Below are 15,868 nucleotides of genomic sequence, written 5' to 3' on the forward strand. Positions count from 1 at the left end.
AACGCGACAGGAATTCCTAAAGCCATAACAATTGAATGATTACTGTCATAACAATTGAGTGATTGCTGTCGGGTGAGTAACAGTTGTGGTGCAAGATACCCCCAGGCTCCTGAGGCTCTCCTTTGCTTTCTCTATCTCCACGGGGCTGGGCCCAAGGCTCACGGCCAAGCTTGGACCATCATCATGCAATCTTTCACATAATGGGCCCAAACAGGCTGTCTTTGCAAGCAATAATTTATTCTCGCCACAGAGCATTCATCAAGATTAAAGACACATGTGGGAGGCTTTGAGATTTCTAATTTTTCTCATTGGGTATTCAGTTCTTTCTTGAAATACAAGTTTAGGAAACCCAGGTTATTTGGGGTTACAGCGATCCCACAAGGTTAAAAAAACATTCCTTTAGAAGAAAAGTAAAAAGTCCAACGCAGCTGGAAATAAAAGTGAGAGTCTCAAAGGATGACTCTTTGGTGTGGTTTATCTGAAGACTTTTAAAATTTTATTTCCAGAAGCCATTTGATGGGAACTACATCTTATAACCTGTATTTACTTACTGAGCTATTTTTCTTGATGAGACAAAATACGTTGCTAAGGATCCGAGCGCACATGATCAGGTCCTTCTGTTCTTGCAAGTGCATGTGGAGGTGATGTAACACGACAGGTAAGAGAATATACCGGGAATCTGGAGGGAGAAGAAGCATTAGTGTCACATGGAAGAGTCCCGTGCAAACCTCGTGCAAATCCTTATCTACTCTTTCATCTAATTTTAATTGCTAAATTATTAATACATGTAGTTAGAAAGGTACTAGCTCTACAAGGTTGATATTGAAAAACAGTAGTCTCTTCCCCAACCCATGATTCCTGCACTTGCGAGACCTTTGACTCTTTTATTGAAATAGGTGTTTTTCTGGTTTTTTTGGGTTTTTTTACTTCCCAATACCTAAATGGCACACTTCTCTTGCTATTTCCAGATTTTTCATTGAGACGGATCATCTACTGACTTCCTAATATGGTAGATGAGAATTTAGTTTTTTCACCCCCTTTTCTTCTCCCCAGCCTCTCAAAAGAGCTGTATACAATTTCTGGCTAAATGAACACTTTGCGTTTGCTGTTATCCTGACTTCCAACCCTTTGTCCAAGATCAGATTTTTGTTGTATTTTTGTTTTTCTCTCTCTGAAAGCTTTCAGGAAATTATTCTTGGTAATTCAAACTTTCATGACTATTTGACTTGCCTTGACTCTTTAACTCTATAAACCCATGTCCTTCAGTGCTGGGAACTTGCCTTGAATTATTTCTAGGATTATTTCTTTCCCACTATTTCTTCTGTCCTCTGTCTGGAACTCTGACTACATTCACGTCATGAATCTCTTCAGCTTTCTTCTACTTTTCTTGAATATTTCTTTCATCTTCTGTCTAAAATTCTGGGCAATTTCCTTACTTTACCTTCCAACTCCTCTATTCAATTTTCTTATTTACACTATCATATAGCTAACCTCCAAGTGTCCTTCTCATTTTCAAGTCCAGTGTTGTGGCCGTACAACCTGTGCAGTCACACAGATCCCTGTGCCCACAAAGGCCCCGCGCTTGTGTGGACAAAAAATTGTTTCTCGCCATCTGCCTCTACAAGGATGAAGTCACTAGCCACTGCAGTCGCTGACCCTCAACATGCCCTGAAAGGAGTTCAGGGTGGAGATAAGGAATGAAGCATTCTGTGCTCTGGGAAAAACTGGCACAACAGGTCTTCAGATAGTTAGATATTTTTCACAAGATTTTATGAGCCCAATTTCTTACATCTTCTCATATCTAGAAAGGCACTAAAATCACTAACAGAGACGCGTGTTTAGCAGCCACCTCCTACCAAAACGTGTGCTTGACTGCATATATCCCCCTTCGCCCGCCAAAATCACATACATACCGACCTCCCCTGCTACCTTCAGAGCAGTTCCTCAGAGCTATCTGGGAGGCTGTCTCCTGGGCTACGGTCCTCATTTTGCTCCAAATAAAACTTAACTCACAGCTCTGGGGTTGTGCGTTTTTTTTTGTTTTGTTTTGTTTTGTTTTTCAGGCGACACTTGGTGTAATGATCTGCTGTAGCCATCATGAAATTCTTAATAACTTTCAAACAAGAGGTGTTGCATTTTCATTATGCAGCCATTCGTCTTTATTTCTCTGAATGATCTCTTTATAGCTTCCCATTCTTGTTTCATGGATACACTATCTTCTCTCTCTGGGGAAATCAGAGACAACTTTTTGATTTTTCTTCTCCCTTAATTATCTTTGTCTTTCAAGTTCTTTTTGTTTGTTTGTTTCTTCCTTTGGGCCTCTGCCTTTCACGTTAGAGGTTTTTCTCCAGTATTTGGTGATCTTTTATTGTCCCTTCATCTTTTCAAGTGAGGTACTGAAATGCTAACTGGGAAAAAAAAAAAACACCTGTGTGCCTAGGTAAGCTTGTGGACTGGTGAGGCTTCACCACAGGGAGGAGAGACATGCAGAGGTTCCATCAGGGGACCCCCAAATTTCAGAATCTGAGATGTCTGCTCTTGGGCTGGTCAGTTTCTCCAGAGAGAAATCTGCTAATCTCCTCTCTGGGGAGCATGAACCCATCATTTTCTGGGTAATGTGGAATCAAGATGGTAAGTGGCTGGTGGGGAAGTGGCTGGTAGGGGTCCTTCTGTTTAATCTGCTTACAGTGTGGAGCCTCACCCCCCAAATTTAGCATTGTCTGATTCTTCTGAATCCAGGCATGTCTCATTGACTTACTCTAGAGAGTAAACTTTCCATTTTTTGCTAAAATAGAGGAGGGATTGAGGTAGGGTGGAGTGGGATACTAAATATTCCTTCTAAAGATTTTAAAATTTTCTAGCACCCTTAATCTTCAGAGACACCTCATATTTTCAATTCCTGATCCTTTCTGATACCATCCTGAGTTTTCTGCGATTCTGTGGTATAAACTAGTTTGTTTCTTGGCTCTGCTCCAACTCCATAAACCTGTCTGTGTTTCAGCCTTCTCTTGTCTGCTGTCAGACTTTGTAAAACTGTCGATATCTCTTATGTGTTGCCATCTCCTCTCCCACTCTCCTGAACTTGTGAGATTCCATATTTTTTAAAAATTCCTTTACTGACCATAGATACGAAACCACAATTCAAAAGTTTAGCAAATCAATGCCAGCAATATATAAAATAAGTATTACTTCAGGACCAGATGAGGTTTATCTTAAAAGCAAGGTTTGTTTAACATCTAAAGCTCATATTCATACTCACTTTCATCAGGGAAGAAAGATACATAGAGTTGATTTCCTCTTATGCATGGTAGTTCATTCCTAAAAAGTCACTGGGAACAGTGAAATGGCGAAAAGGGAATCATTTCTCCTAGGAGAAATATATAGGTACTTGTGTATACCTCACAGAGATTACAACCTGAAATCCTAAAATCAACTCATCAAGGTAGATTCTATTTTCTTTATTTTACAAAAGAGAAAACGAGGTTCAGAAGTGTGAAGTGACCTGCCTGAAGGAGTCCCACTAACAGGGATAAGAGTTGGGAATTAAACTGGCCCCAGAGCTGGAGTTTCCTGCCCTCTGCTGCCTCTGCCCTCTGCTCATCCCCACGTGAGTGGAAACGGAAGCAGAGCATCGCCTTACTCGACCTCAGCTGGGAATGTGTGCATCCCGGAACTCAAAGTGCTCACTACTCTGCGCAGGCCCGTGAATGAACATAAAAGTGCCACAGTACTGATTCGGGGGCTACAAATAAGTTTCAGTGAGTCAGTCTGTGAATAATAAACACATGTCTCAATCCTCCCTTAAATGGAAGTCTTATCTCCATCTCTAACTTGGCATTAGTATTTGAAATAGTAAGGTAACAGTAATCTAAAAATTGACTTATGCAGTATATATTTCAATCTTTTGAAAAAGTAACAGTGAATACGCTTATTGTCCTGAAGGTTTATTTTTCAGCATGATGTCATGAGCACAAAATTAGTGCCTACCGGGGGCCAATAATGGGCATATTATTTACGAGATGTGTACTTACAAATGCCCCAGCCCCTGTCCTGCTCTGCTTGATTTTCTAAAAGATGTCATCTGTGCAACAATTCAAATGGATTAATTTTGGTTTATAAAAAACCATGTGTCTTATAAAGAGTTTGCAATAAATTATAATTCTACTTCACTCATTCAAGGAAAAGTGGATAATCTAAATAACTCTATACCTATTAAAGAAACTGAACTTGCTGTTAAGAGCCTACAAGGAGAATTCTAGACTCAAGTGGCTTCTATGAATTCTATGAAGCACTTATTGGAAGAAAGAGTATCAAGTCTGCACAAATCCTCCCAGAAAATAGAATAAACAGGGGATACAACTAACTCATTTTATGAGGCCAGCACTATCTATGCCGAAATTAGCCAAAGACATTACAAGACAAAACTACAGATTTGACATTTCTCATCAACACAGATGCAAAAATCCTTATAAAATTTTAACATAACACACACACACACACACACACACAATGATTAAATAGGATTTATCCTGGGAATGCAAATTGATTTAACATTTGAAAGTCAATCAATCAATATAATTCACCATATTAGCAGTAGATGTAGGAAAAATGCAAAATTCAGCATCCATTAATGATAAAAGCTGTCAGGAAGGTAAGAATAGAAGGTAATTTTCTCAAATTGATAAAGGGCATTAATGAAATGCCTGCCATTAGCTAACATAATAATAGTAGAAGATTGGATGAATGCTTTCTCCTTAAGATCAAAAATAAGACAAGGATGGCCAATTTCACCCACTCAGTTTAACCATGCACTGGATTCCTAGACAATAAAATAAGGTATATCCATAGGTGAAAAAGTATATGACCCTGTATCCTAATAAAAATCGTAAGAAATGCAAACAAAGTGTTCACGATTCGGAAAGGGCCTTCAGCAGCGTTTGCCTGACTTCTCTTACTGTCTTCTTTATTTCTTTTTGGAGTGAGGTTAGAAGTCTCATATTTCTTTTAACACCTGCCACCAGGCTACCAGCACAAGGAGGTATGGCCTTAGGTTCACCATCAAAACAAACCACATAAGGCACAGGCACACTTCACTTTAAGAAAAGGAACACAGAGTATTAAAACCCAAACTTGTAAAATAATTCATTGCAGGCTTCCTTTCAACAGGAAGCGTGACCGGGGAACTTAAATACTTATTTACAAATCAATTACTTGAGAAAAAGAACCAAGAAAAGGAAACTGAAAGCTTAAATGACAGGAGTCACTGTCTAGTGATGCTTAATTAGAAAGGAAGATAAAGCTTATCTGATATGTTCTTGCAGCCAGTGGGATTTGATTTCTAAAAATTCAATTTGCAGCCAACTGTTAAGAAAATCTCTACTGCCAAAAAAGTAAGTAAGGTAGACAAATAATTCATGTGTGGTGTGTAGATTTGCTGCTTCTCCATTAGTAGGGCAGTATCAGCCAATGTACAGGATAGAATGGATGGGTAAATGCCAAACCAGCTGACCGGTTAAAATGCTAACGCTTACCTTTAAAAGAAAATACCTGGATTCATCAAGAAGGCTCAAAGGAAATAGAAGGGAATTCCCTGGTGGAGCAGTGGTTAAGAATCCGCCTGCCAGTGCAGGGGACACGGGTTTGAGCCCTGGTCTGGGAAGATCCCACATGCCACGGAGTGCCTAAGCCCGTGTGCCACAACTAATGAGCCCATGTTCTTAGAGCCCGTGCTCCACAACAAGAGAAGCCACCACAATGAGAAGCCAGCACACTACATTGAAGAGTAGCCCCGGCTCGCTGCAACTAGAGAAAGCCCGAGTGCAGCAACGAAGACCCAATGCAGCCCCCCAAAATTAATTAATTAATTAAAAAAAGAAAAAAGGAAACCCATAGTTGAACAAACACTAACTTCCTAAACATTTAACAACAGTATCCGTTATACAGCTTCTATCCTTGAAAGGGTCAAAACACTCATATTATGTATCTCATATAAAGCTCACTGTATCGTGTCTCACTTTCTGTTTTGCCTGTACACACTTGAGTGGATAAAGCCAGCTCCTGATAGCAATTTCCAGTGGGCGTGGGGCTGGGAAGGAGGAGAAGCAGCTAAAAAATGCTGATGAATTTCCTCCTTGTGGTTGATTTCGAGGAAAGTCGTCATCTTTGCCTCCTCTATCAACAAAGCTTTAGACAACAATCCCTGTAGCCATCTGTCCCCACGGGAGTGAGGTCTGTGAGTCCTGTGGTGGCATGCAGGGTTGCTGGCCACTCTCCACAAACTGCCCCAGCGTGGGCTGGACATCAGCAAGGACACCTAAGCAGCTGCTCTGTGGCAGCCTCAGGACGGGGAGATGGTAAACCAGGTGGGCAAGAGGTCCAGCTGTGGCACAGCTTTGCATGTAGCAGAGCTGCTGGCTGCAGGGAAGCACCAGCCGCACAGGAAGCCCTGAAATCAGAGCTGGGTTAGGTCTTTGTCATCAAAGCCACCAGGAATTGAACTGCCAATGTTACAGATAGCAACAGAACCTGCAAACAAGCCCTTCAGACATTAGAGGACAGACAACATTCAGAATGGAAAGGATCACAGATGACTTAGGGGCTACATGCCAGGCAGACAAAGTCAGGATCACAGAAGAAAACAAAATACAGGGCTAAGGATGATCTCTCTGTGTGATTCTTACCCAGTGGATTCAATCCCCTCCCACACCCCGCACCTAAAGCAAAATCTGAAGGAATGCAAAGTATCCATCAGTGGGAAAGTACCTTTATCTGTGTTCGCCTGTCTTCTCTTAGTGATTTCTTGATCTCTTTTGGGAGTGAGGTTAGAAGTCTCGTATTTCTTTTAATGCCTGCCACAGGGCTACCAGCACAAGGAGGTCTGGCCTTAGGTGTACTTTTTACTTTTGTCAACTGTGCTCTGCTCCTGGTCTGGGACTCCAGCACTGAACACTGTTCTGTTGTCATGTTCATGCTTAACCTTAGCTCAAAAGTTGCTTTTGTAATAAAACTTTCCTTCTTTAATTCAATAGCTATCACTGCTCCATCCTGATCCCTAGCCATGGCCCAGTACCTAGTATTCACGAAACGTTTATCAAGCAACTATTATGTACTAGGTACTGTTACAGAAGCTAAGATAGAACTGTCATCAAGATAAATATAGCCCCTGCTCTCTGAGGCTTTCCTTCTGGGATAAGGGTAGGAGACGGACATTAAACAACTAAATCACCAATTCTTTAGTTATTACAGATGTGTTAGGTTATCCAAGAAGTAAAAAGCCAAAGAATGAGAGTAATAATGAGGTGGGCGAGGCAGATAGAAGATTTCTGGAGAAATGAGAGTTCAACTGAGCCCTGAAGGGTGCATGGGGGTCAACTAGGTTCAGAAAGGAAGAGGAGAAAGTGGGTTCCAAGCAGAGTGAAGAAATATGGAGATGGGACCAGGCAGGTGGGCCGGGCCAGATCACAAGGCCTGGAGTGTATGAGTTTCTGAAAGGGAACTATGGCTACACAGATGGACAGGAGAAAGGAGATATGGGGAAAAAGTATAGAAACCACTGAGGCAGGTCAGAGCAGGCGGCAGTCTGTATGGAGAGGTGGGAGCTGGGGAGGGGAGAAATGGCTGGGCATGCGAGACGCTGTGGAGGCCCAAGAGCAGTGGTGGTGGTAGGTGGAGACGAAGGGCAAAGGGAGAAGAGGGCTTCAGGAACGACTCTGAGGTCTCTAGGTGGAGAGTGTTGCCACATAGACTGTATTGTAGTTTGCTACATTACTTGTAACCTAATACCTGGAATGGGGTCTGCTCACAATAAACATTTGTTGAATGAATGAATGAGCTACACCATGAGTTCTACTGGATCTGACAGGCAACTGAAATGGACCTGACATTTCTGTGTTCGTGTTTTAACCCAGCTTAAATGGGAAGTAAGTAGGTTGCACACCACATTATCACAGTCCAGTTTGCAGTAACTGCACGGGCTGGCACTCGCCCTGGGCGCCCAGGAGAAAGCAGCTATTCCTAACACCATACTTCAACGCAAACCACAGCAGCTTGTGCTTGTGGCATTGGAAACAAGACACACATCCCGGCTCTACTCTCCCACCCCCCGGAAATCTGTGCATATGTGATTGAGTGACAGAGAAGAAATGAAAAGATAGGGGTTCCCCCTTTCTCCAGAAACGTGCTTGCTCAATCAGTATTGAGGAGATCAGAAACAAGGTCAGAGAACAAAGTTGAAATTGGATGGTGAGTAGCCCAAAATATGTACATTTACCTTTATTTTCAAACGCCACAGATAAAACTTAGGGCTGGCTACGATTTGGGTGATGCATATTTTTCACCTTAAGTTCTATGTTCAGAGTGGCGCATTACCTAAAACTCCTAATTTTATCTTTTTCTCTTCTAGGGAAAGATATGGAAATTCTTTTCCAAAGAAGCCCCTTTCTAAGTACTTCTTTAAGAACCTACACTTTAACATGGTTTTAACTAATATATACACCTTAAAAATTTTATGTGTGCAAATCTTTAATAAAAGCCAAGTATAGAGATTGAACAACTATGAAAACTATGAAACTCTCAGCAAGTGCTTTCAGAGCTCCCTGATGGTGGAGGCCACCCAGAAAGGCATTCGCTCCTAAGTTTTTCCACTTTGAGCAAGGGGACCTGGGGGAAAACACAGATAAGGGCAGCGAGCAGGGAGTGGATGAAGGAATTGAGACTAGAGGGGGCAAAACACTAAGGATATTTTAACAAAGACTTTCTTGAGGTCTCAGGGGATTTTTAAAGGAAAAAACAAAAAAAACCCTATTTTTATATTGGCTAACCAACATGAAATCTACATTAAAAAAACTAAGGTCTTTACACTTCTTCCAGTGGTCCTGCATTATCATTCCACTTCTAGGGAAAAAGAGCAGCCCTTATTCATGCAACTCTGCTCATCTTTATAAGGCGCATCTACTACAGTGCAAGCTCTGGCTAATAGAAAAGCTTTAAGCAAATGGCATTTTCAAAAGTGAAAGAAATTTAATCACTTGCAGTGCCAGAGAAGTCAATACTCAATTATGCTTTAACTATAGTTCTAAGAAATAAAGGCTACCAGGCACCCGTCAACTGTAGTAATATCTCCCTCTTAAAGTTGTCAAATTAATAGATAAACCATCACACATCCTTCCTTTATATTATGGCTTAAAATGGGAGGTGGAATGGGGAGGTGGAGGCATTCATTCCCAGAATAAACTGTAAAAATAGCCTAATAGTCCACCTTCCTCCCTCTCTCCTTTACTTTCATTGCAGCCTTGTATCAAATCCACAAAAGAGCTAACAGGGACCGAGGAGTTTCTGGTGAAAAGGAAAAAAAAAAAAAAGACTTTTGGATGCTTTCTTAAGAAAGCTTTCTTTTCTTTGTAGGAAAAGAAAGTAGCACTGTCATGTTTCTCGTCATTACACACTCAGTGCACTTATGCTCACCTCTATTATCTGCGCTGAGGTTTGCCTGATAAACTGCTCAATTATCCCAAAGCAGAAATGTATATGACTTTTTCTTAGCAAGCAAATAGCTCAGCAATGACTACAGACCTCTGCTGAACAATTCAAGTGACAAGCAATGGAGCCCAGTGCAAATCTGATGCAAAACCACAGTCCCCCAGAGCCTGACCTTGCTGTCTGAGAAGACTCAGCACCTGCCCTCTCACCCCCATTGCTTAAACCATCCCTCTGCTCCCGCTCTCCACACTTCCCTGCCCCAACCTCTATACTTCAAATCTACTCTTTTTGCCATTGCTAAAGCTGTCTTCTCCAACATCATTGAGACCTTTTCCTGGTCTTCAAAAAACAGGAAGAATAGAATTGTGGGGAAAAAGGGAAAAGTCAGTTGTTCAACTTTTATACCTTAAGTACGTCTGACTGGACCCCACATGATTTAGACATCAAATAACAACCTGCTTAAATTCTAAATCTGAGCTAAGTCTTTCAGGTCTGGCCAGATGCCCTAGACTCTCACCTTGAGGGTACAGCTCAAAGGGGTTGACTCAGTCCTGCCTGGCTGTGGAATGCCTCCAGCCCTGAGGCTGCCCCTTGGCCCTTAACTCAAGATGGCTTGAACCTTCCTATCGCTTTTTTCATTCCCTTTTGTGGTGCTGACCTTGTATTCTGTATGTATTAATTTCTAATCTAAGCTCAACTACAGGTATTCTGCAACCATGCTGCTTCCTTTGTGTGTCTCCTCCACTTTTTTTCTCCTTGGGATTTGTAATGGTTACTTTTATATGTCAATTTGACTGTGCCATGAGAGCCCAGATATTTGGTTAAACATTATCTTGGGTGTGTCTGTGTGAGTGTTTCTGGATGAGAATAACATGTGATTTGGTAGACAAAGTAAAGCAGATTGTCCTCCCCAATGTGGGTGGGCCTCATCTAATCCGTTGAAGCCCTGCATACAAGAAAAGGTGGAGTAAGGGAGGGTTTACTCTCCCTGCCTGTCATTCAGCTAAGAAGTCCATCCTCTCCTGCTTTCAGATTTAGACTGGAATTTATACAATCACCTCTCCTGGTTTTCAGGCCTTGGGACTCAGACTGGAATGACACCATCTGCTTTCTTGAGTCTCCAGCTTGCCAACTGCAGACCTTGGAACTTCTCAGCCTCCATAAGCACATGGGGCAATGCCTTATAATAAATCTCCTTACACACACATACACACACGCACACAAACATACACTATTGGGTCTGCTTCTCTGCAGAACCCTAATATAGGATTCTAGTACTAAGCCAACTTTCAGAACTTTCTCTCTTTCCTAGGGGCTTGTAACATCTACAGTTTTGTTCTCCAAAATGTTTTGAAATTTATTTTCTTAAAGTGTGGGTCAATTGTGCTCCACATTCCTTTCTAGCTAATATGAACCCCCAGAAAATGAGGTCACTTTCTCAGATTCTTCTCACTTCTCTATCACTAACCAGTTCATCTTTGCTAATCAGAATTCAGCTCAGAGTAGCAATTATCTTTGCCATACACCATGTCCTGAGAAATGGAACTGTCATTACGGCAGTCAAGAATTAAGTACTTTGTCTTCAGCTGAATACATAGCCAGTTGATACCCTGTAACATACTTATCCCTACTTTATTTTGCCCTGTTCAGATTTATAATTTTAATCAGAAAAGTGTCATTTGTAACTTGCATCTGGCCAAGATGTGTATACTTACATGAATGCAGCACTTTGTGTTCCATTTATTTTACTTTCAATAAGTAAATAAAATTCATAGACTTCTGAGTGTTTTTGACCTTCTACGCCATCACACTGCTTCTGAACTGTTTGTTTTACCCATATGTAGTAGGCAGAATAAACAGTTGCCCCCAAAGATACCTACATCTTAATTCTCAGAACCTGTGAATATGTTATGTGAAAAGAATATGTTAGATGAAAGAGATTTTGCAGAAATGATTAAATTAAGGATGTAGAGATAGGGAGATTATCCAGGTGGGCACCATGTAAACATAGGGGTCCTTACAAGTGAAAGCAGCTAGACAGAGTCAGAGGGAGATGTGAAGACGCTACACTGCTGGCTTTAAAGATGAAGGAGGTGGCCACAAACCAAGGAATGCAGGTGGCCTCTAGAAGCTGTAAAAGGCAAGAAGATGAATTGTCCTCTAGACACTATACAAAGGAACGTCACTCTGTTGACACGCTGATTTTAGCCCAGTGAGAAGCATTTTGGACTTCTGCCCTACAGACATGTAACATAAGAAATTTGAGTTACATTAATCCACTAAGTTTGTGGTAGTTGTTGTAGCATCAATAGGAAACTAAGAGGCCAAAACTATATGTAAAACATGAGTCTCATTTCACCATATTTTGGTGATGCTATTCTTTTTTTGGTTATGCTTCTTAGGCAATATTTACCCATTCTCTGTCATTTGGTTATAGGTATTTTGGGGGAAATAAGACAAAACTGGGGCAACCAAATTCCAAACTCCCTTTATAAAAACTCCTTTCCTTGTTTTAAGAAGTGTGTGTACTTTTTTTTTTTTTAATTTAAGTAGAGGTCAAATGTATTAGACTTAATCCCTTTACCTGTTGTTCTCTACCAGAGCCTCTCTTACTATGGTTCTCTGCACCCACACAATGCCCTTAGTTACAGTTTTATATTGTCCCTCTTCTTCTTCCAATTAGACAGAATCTGCTTATTTTTGTGAGATTTGCTATGGCCCTTGTAGGGTTCACACTCTCCTCTTAACCACCAGCCAAGACCTCCTACCTGGTTCTTTGACACGGTCTAAGGAGCCAATGATTTGCACTGCACATCTTTGCCTCCAGTATCTCATCTTTCAATCGGACTACACAGATGTGCTCCATCTATCCCCCAAGTCCACAGTTTCTGACTTAGAATTTCAGAGTCACTAGAAGTACTTTCTAGGTTTGCTAACACTATTGCTGGGTCCCATGTGATTTAAATAGAGGGTAGTTTGAGCCTTGGAAGGCTCTCAGAAATGCCTGCTGTTTTTCTCCATGAAGATGGCCTCCTTCCAGATGCGCTCTGCCATTTATACATGACGACAGTCTATTTTCCTCAGTAGTGAGTCACTAAACGGCAAGCTAATTCTATCTTCCTGGGGCACTGACAGAAGTCGACCCTCTTACTAACATCTGCACATGCTTCTAAGTGTTCCATTGATCGGGAGCTGCTTTGCTTCCCAAAAGTTTATGCTTCCCCATAATTATCCTCCATGGTGACTGTCCCACATATCATTAGAGGCAGGTTCCCTCACCTCCCCCTCCTCCTCCACACCAGTGTCACCATCACTAAATCCCAGCACTGGCTCTGAGCCTCTCCTCTAGATCACAAGCACAGACCCTCCAGGGTCCACACATCCTTGGTCTCTTGAGTCCCTCTATCCTGGCCACCTAAATAATCTCATCACCTCCCACAGAGAGCTGGTATCTTTTCTTCTGGCTTGTAGTAGCTACTTTTTGTTTCTCCTAAGTTCTGATTTCTCTACCACCTCCTGAGCATCAGTAATCAATAAGAAACTGAGCCCACAGACAAAACACATCTCCTAGGGGCAATTAATGAACACAACCCCCCCAAATAATTTCCTTATATTTGAAAACAGTTTTCATTACCTGTGTTGCTCTTTTGGTGTCAAATTTTAACCTAACAAAGAATTATCTGGCCTGTGAGGGAGAAATATGGTAAAAATCATCTATTCTTCTGAGAGAGGAATGAACTCTTCTCAGTTTGGTAAAAAAAAATTGAAAGTCTAGTCAAATTGGGATGCCTGGTCTGGACCTTAACCCCTTCCACTTCACACCACCTTTTCTTAACCCTGGAGGAAGCCCCAACCACTGAAGCAGAACCTCTAGGGCTCTCAGGGATAGAGTTTGAAAACTACCATGAGAAACATCTCTTTTCCAGGATGAGATGTGTTTTTATGTGGAAAAATCAGAAGGTTGAACTTTCTTTCATGTTGATTCAAGCATTGTTTACTTCAGAAAAAAAAATCAGAAACATACTAACAGTCTATCAACGGGACAAAAAATAAATTAACCATTATACACACACACACACACACACACACACACTCAGTGGAATACTATACAAGAGTAAAAAAGAACTACAGCTATATCTAATAGCATGGATAAATATAAAAGTGTAATATTAGTCAAAAAGAAGCACTCTACTTAATGACATTCAACATAATGTCATCATATAAAGACTAAAAGATGAAAATATTTTCAAGAGGTTAAAAAAATATGTTTTTATAGCTACAGAATAAAGGCATAGAAAATAGAAATGGAATCTCTGATAGTGGAAACTTCTATGAAGGGAGCGAATATATACAAGAGGGCCTGAATATTTCTATAATGACAAATCTCTTAAAAGACCTAGAGCAAATATCTGATATTGCTGAGATTTACTCATATTATGCTCTATTCTTCTTTGTATGTTTAAAATGTTTTACAATAAAATAATGTAAAAAAGCTTTATTAAATATATTTTAAACACCATTTCAAAAATACTGCACTACACACACATATCTGCATTCATGTGAAAACATAATTCTCAGAAGAATTTCTAAAAGTTTTTGATTCAGTGATAATGACAGAAACTTCTTAAACTTTAAAATGAGACTGGTATTTTATTATTTTTTTCAGAAAAAAAATCAGAAGAAACAAGAGGCAATGGGATTTAATAATAGATATTATGACAAAATCAATTTAGTAATTACTCACTTGCTATTAGGATAAAATAAAAAATGACAATACACTGAAACTTTCACCCAGTTTCAGAACACAAATTGATGGAAAACTTTTAAGGACAAAAGAGACAAATAAACAAAGATAATAGCAGGTCCCTGTAAGCATCTCTGAAAGAAAAATGTTAAATTTTGTTGAATGTTAAAAAAAATATCTAGAGCAAGGAAAAAAAGCATGCCCTACACTACAACTTGTTATGAATAGAATTAATAATTTAATCATTAGAGTTTTCATTCTTTCTAGAAATAAAGTTTGAAGAGCCATACTTTTGTATCTGACTATTTAATAAACTTATTCTACCATCCAAATAAATAATGCTTTTGAGAAAGTTTTTAGTTTCTCTTTTTAATTGCTTCTGCTGACCTATAAGGACAAAATGTAAATAATGGCTTTCTAGAGACACTGTTTCATCCAAGAGACCCAGCACCTTACCTGGGTTTGTATACAGCTGGCTTTCCACGGTTTTGCCGATGCACTGCAGTTTAACAGCTTGCAGGGCGTCATCCACGTGCACAATGGTCGGCAGACTGCCCAGGGTGTCCTGTACCAAGTTGGCCACTTCCCGGACATCAAAGAGCTTCAACAGCTCCGAGTACACAGCTGGGAAGGAGCTCAGAAACACAGCCTTAAAGAGATGAAATTTAAATCAATTCCCAGATATGACCTGAGAAATCAGCTATAAAACGTCAGTGAGTTTAAGATCGTGACAAATATTTTTGAATGCTAGAAAAATGAATGTAAAATGTTTCTGGTACTGAACCTAGAAAGACTAAAAAGGTTAAAAGGCAAAATTTAGAAAAGAAAAAAAGTGTACCAAAATAGAGCAACTTTTCAAAATATGCAAAGGTACAACATAGTAAAAACTGGGAAATTCTGTAAAACTACTGACATTAGCAAGATGATGGACAATATGCCCAGAGAATCAGCAGAATGCAGCATGATCAAATGGAAAGAATGCTCAACTAAGACCTGGATTGTAATTTTATGTTTCATTCTTTTTGGAGAAGCTTTCTGAAGTGCTCATTTAAATCTCATTTACTTTTAAGAAGCCAAACACATTAATTCTCTAAAGCACTCAATTTATGATTAAAGAAAAAAACATAGGACATCAGAAGACCTATATTATATGCAGGACTAGTTTGGCTTCTAATAAACTCTGACCTTGGACAAATCTTTTTAACCCTGTAGGTTTCAGTCTCATCACCTGCAAAACAACAAGATCATTAGAACAACTCCTTAGGTTTCTTCAAGATATACTGAAAACCCAGAACTGTCTGTATTCTTTACATAAGAAACCTGATAATTATATTCTAAGGGGAAAAAAAAAGATGCTAACATAAAACCCTGAGGAGCATACTTTAAAAACTGGGCTAGGAGAGGACCTTCCACATGGAAGAGGAGTAAGACAAGGAGATCACTTTCTTCCCCACAAACACATGAAAAATACATTTACATGTGGAACAACTCCTAAAGAACACCTACTGAATGTTGGCAGAAGACCTCAGGCTTCCCAAAAGGCAAGAAACTCCCCATGAACCTGGCTGTGTGGCTGACAGGGTCTTGGTGCTCCGGCTGGGTGTCAGACCTGAGCCTCTGAGGTGGAAGAGCTGAGTTCAGGACATT

General features: G+C 40.3%; 1 protein-coding gene across 1 annotated transcript in view; it reads right to left on the reverse strand.

The window, feature by feature from the left end:
• DOCK4 (dedicator of cytokinesis 4) overlaps nucleotides 1-15,868 on the reverse strand; it is a 274,676-nt gene that overhangs the window by 106,199 nt on the left and 152,609 nt on the right. Inside the window, 2 exon segments of the mRNA XM_065883569.1 lie at nucleotides 552-679; nucleotides 14,678-14,870. Coding sequence (XP_065739641.1) covers nucleotides 552-679; nucleotides 14,678-14,870 — 321 coding nt within the window.

Source organism: Phocoena phocoena, chromosome 9 (assembly GCF_963924675.1).
Source record: "Phocoena phocoena chromosome 9, mPhoPho1.1, whole genome shotgun sequence".
Taxonomy (NCBI): domain Eukaryota; kingdom Metazoa; phylum Chordata; class Mammalia; order Artiodactyla; family Phocoenidae; genus Phocoena; species Phocoena phocoena.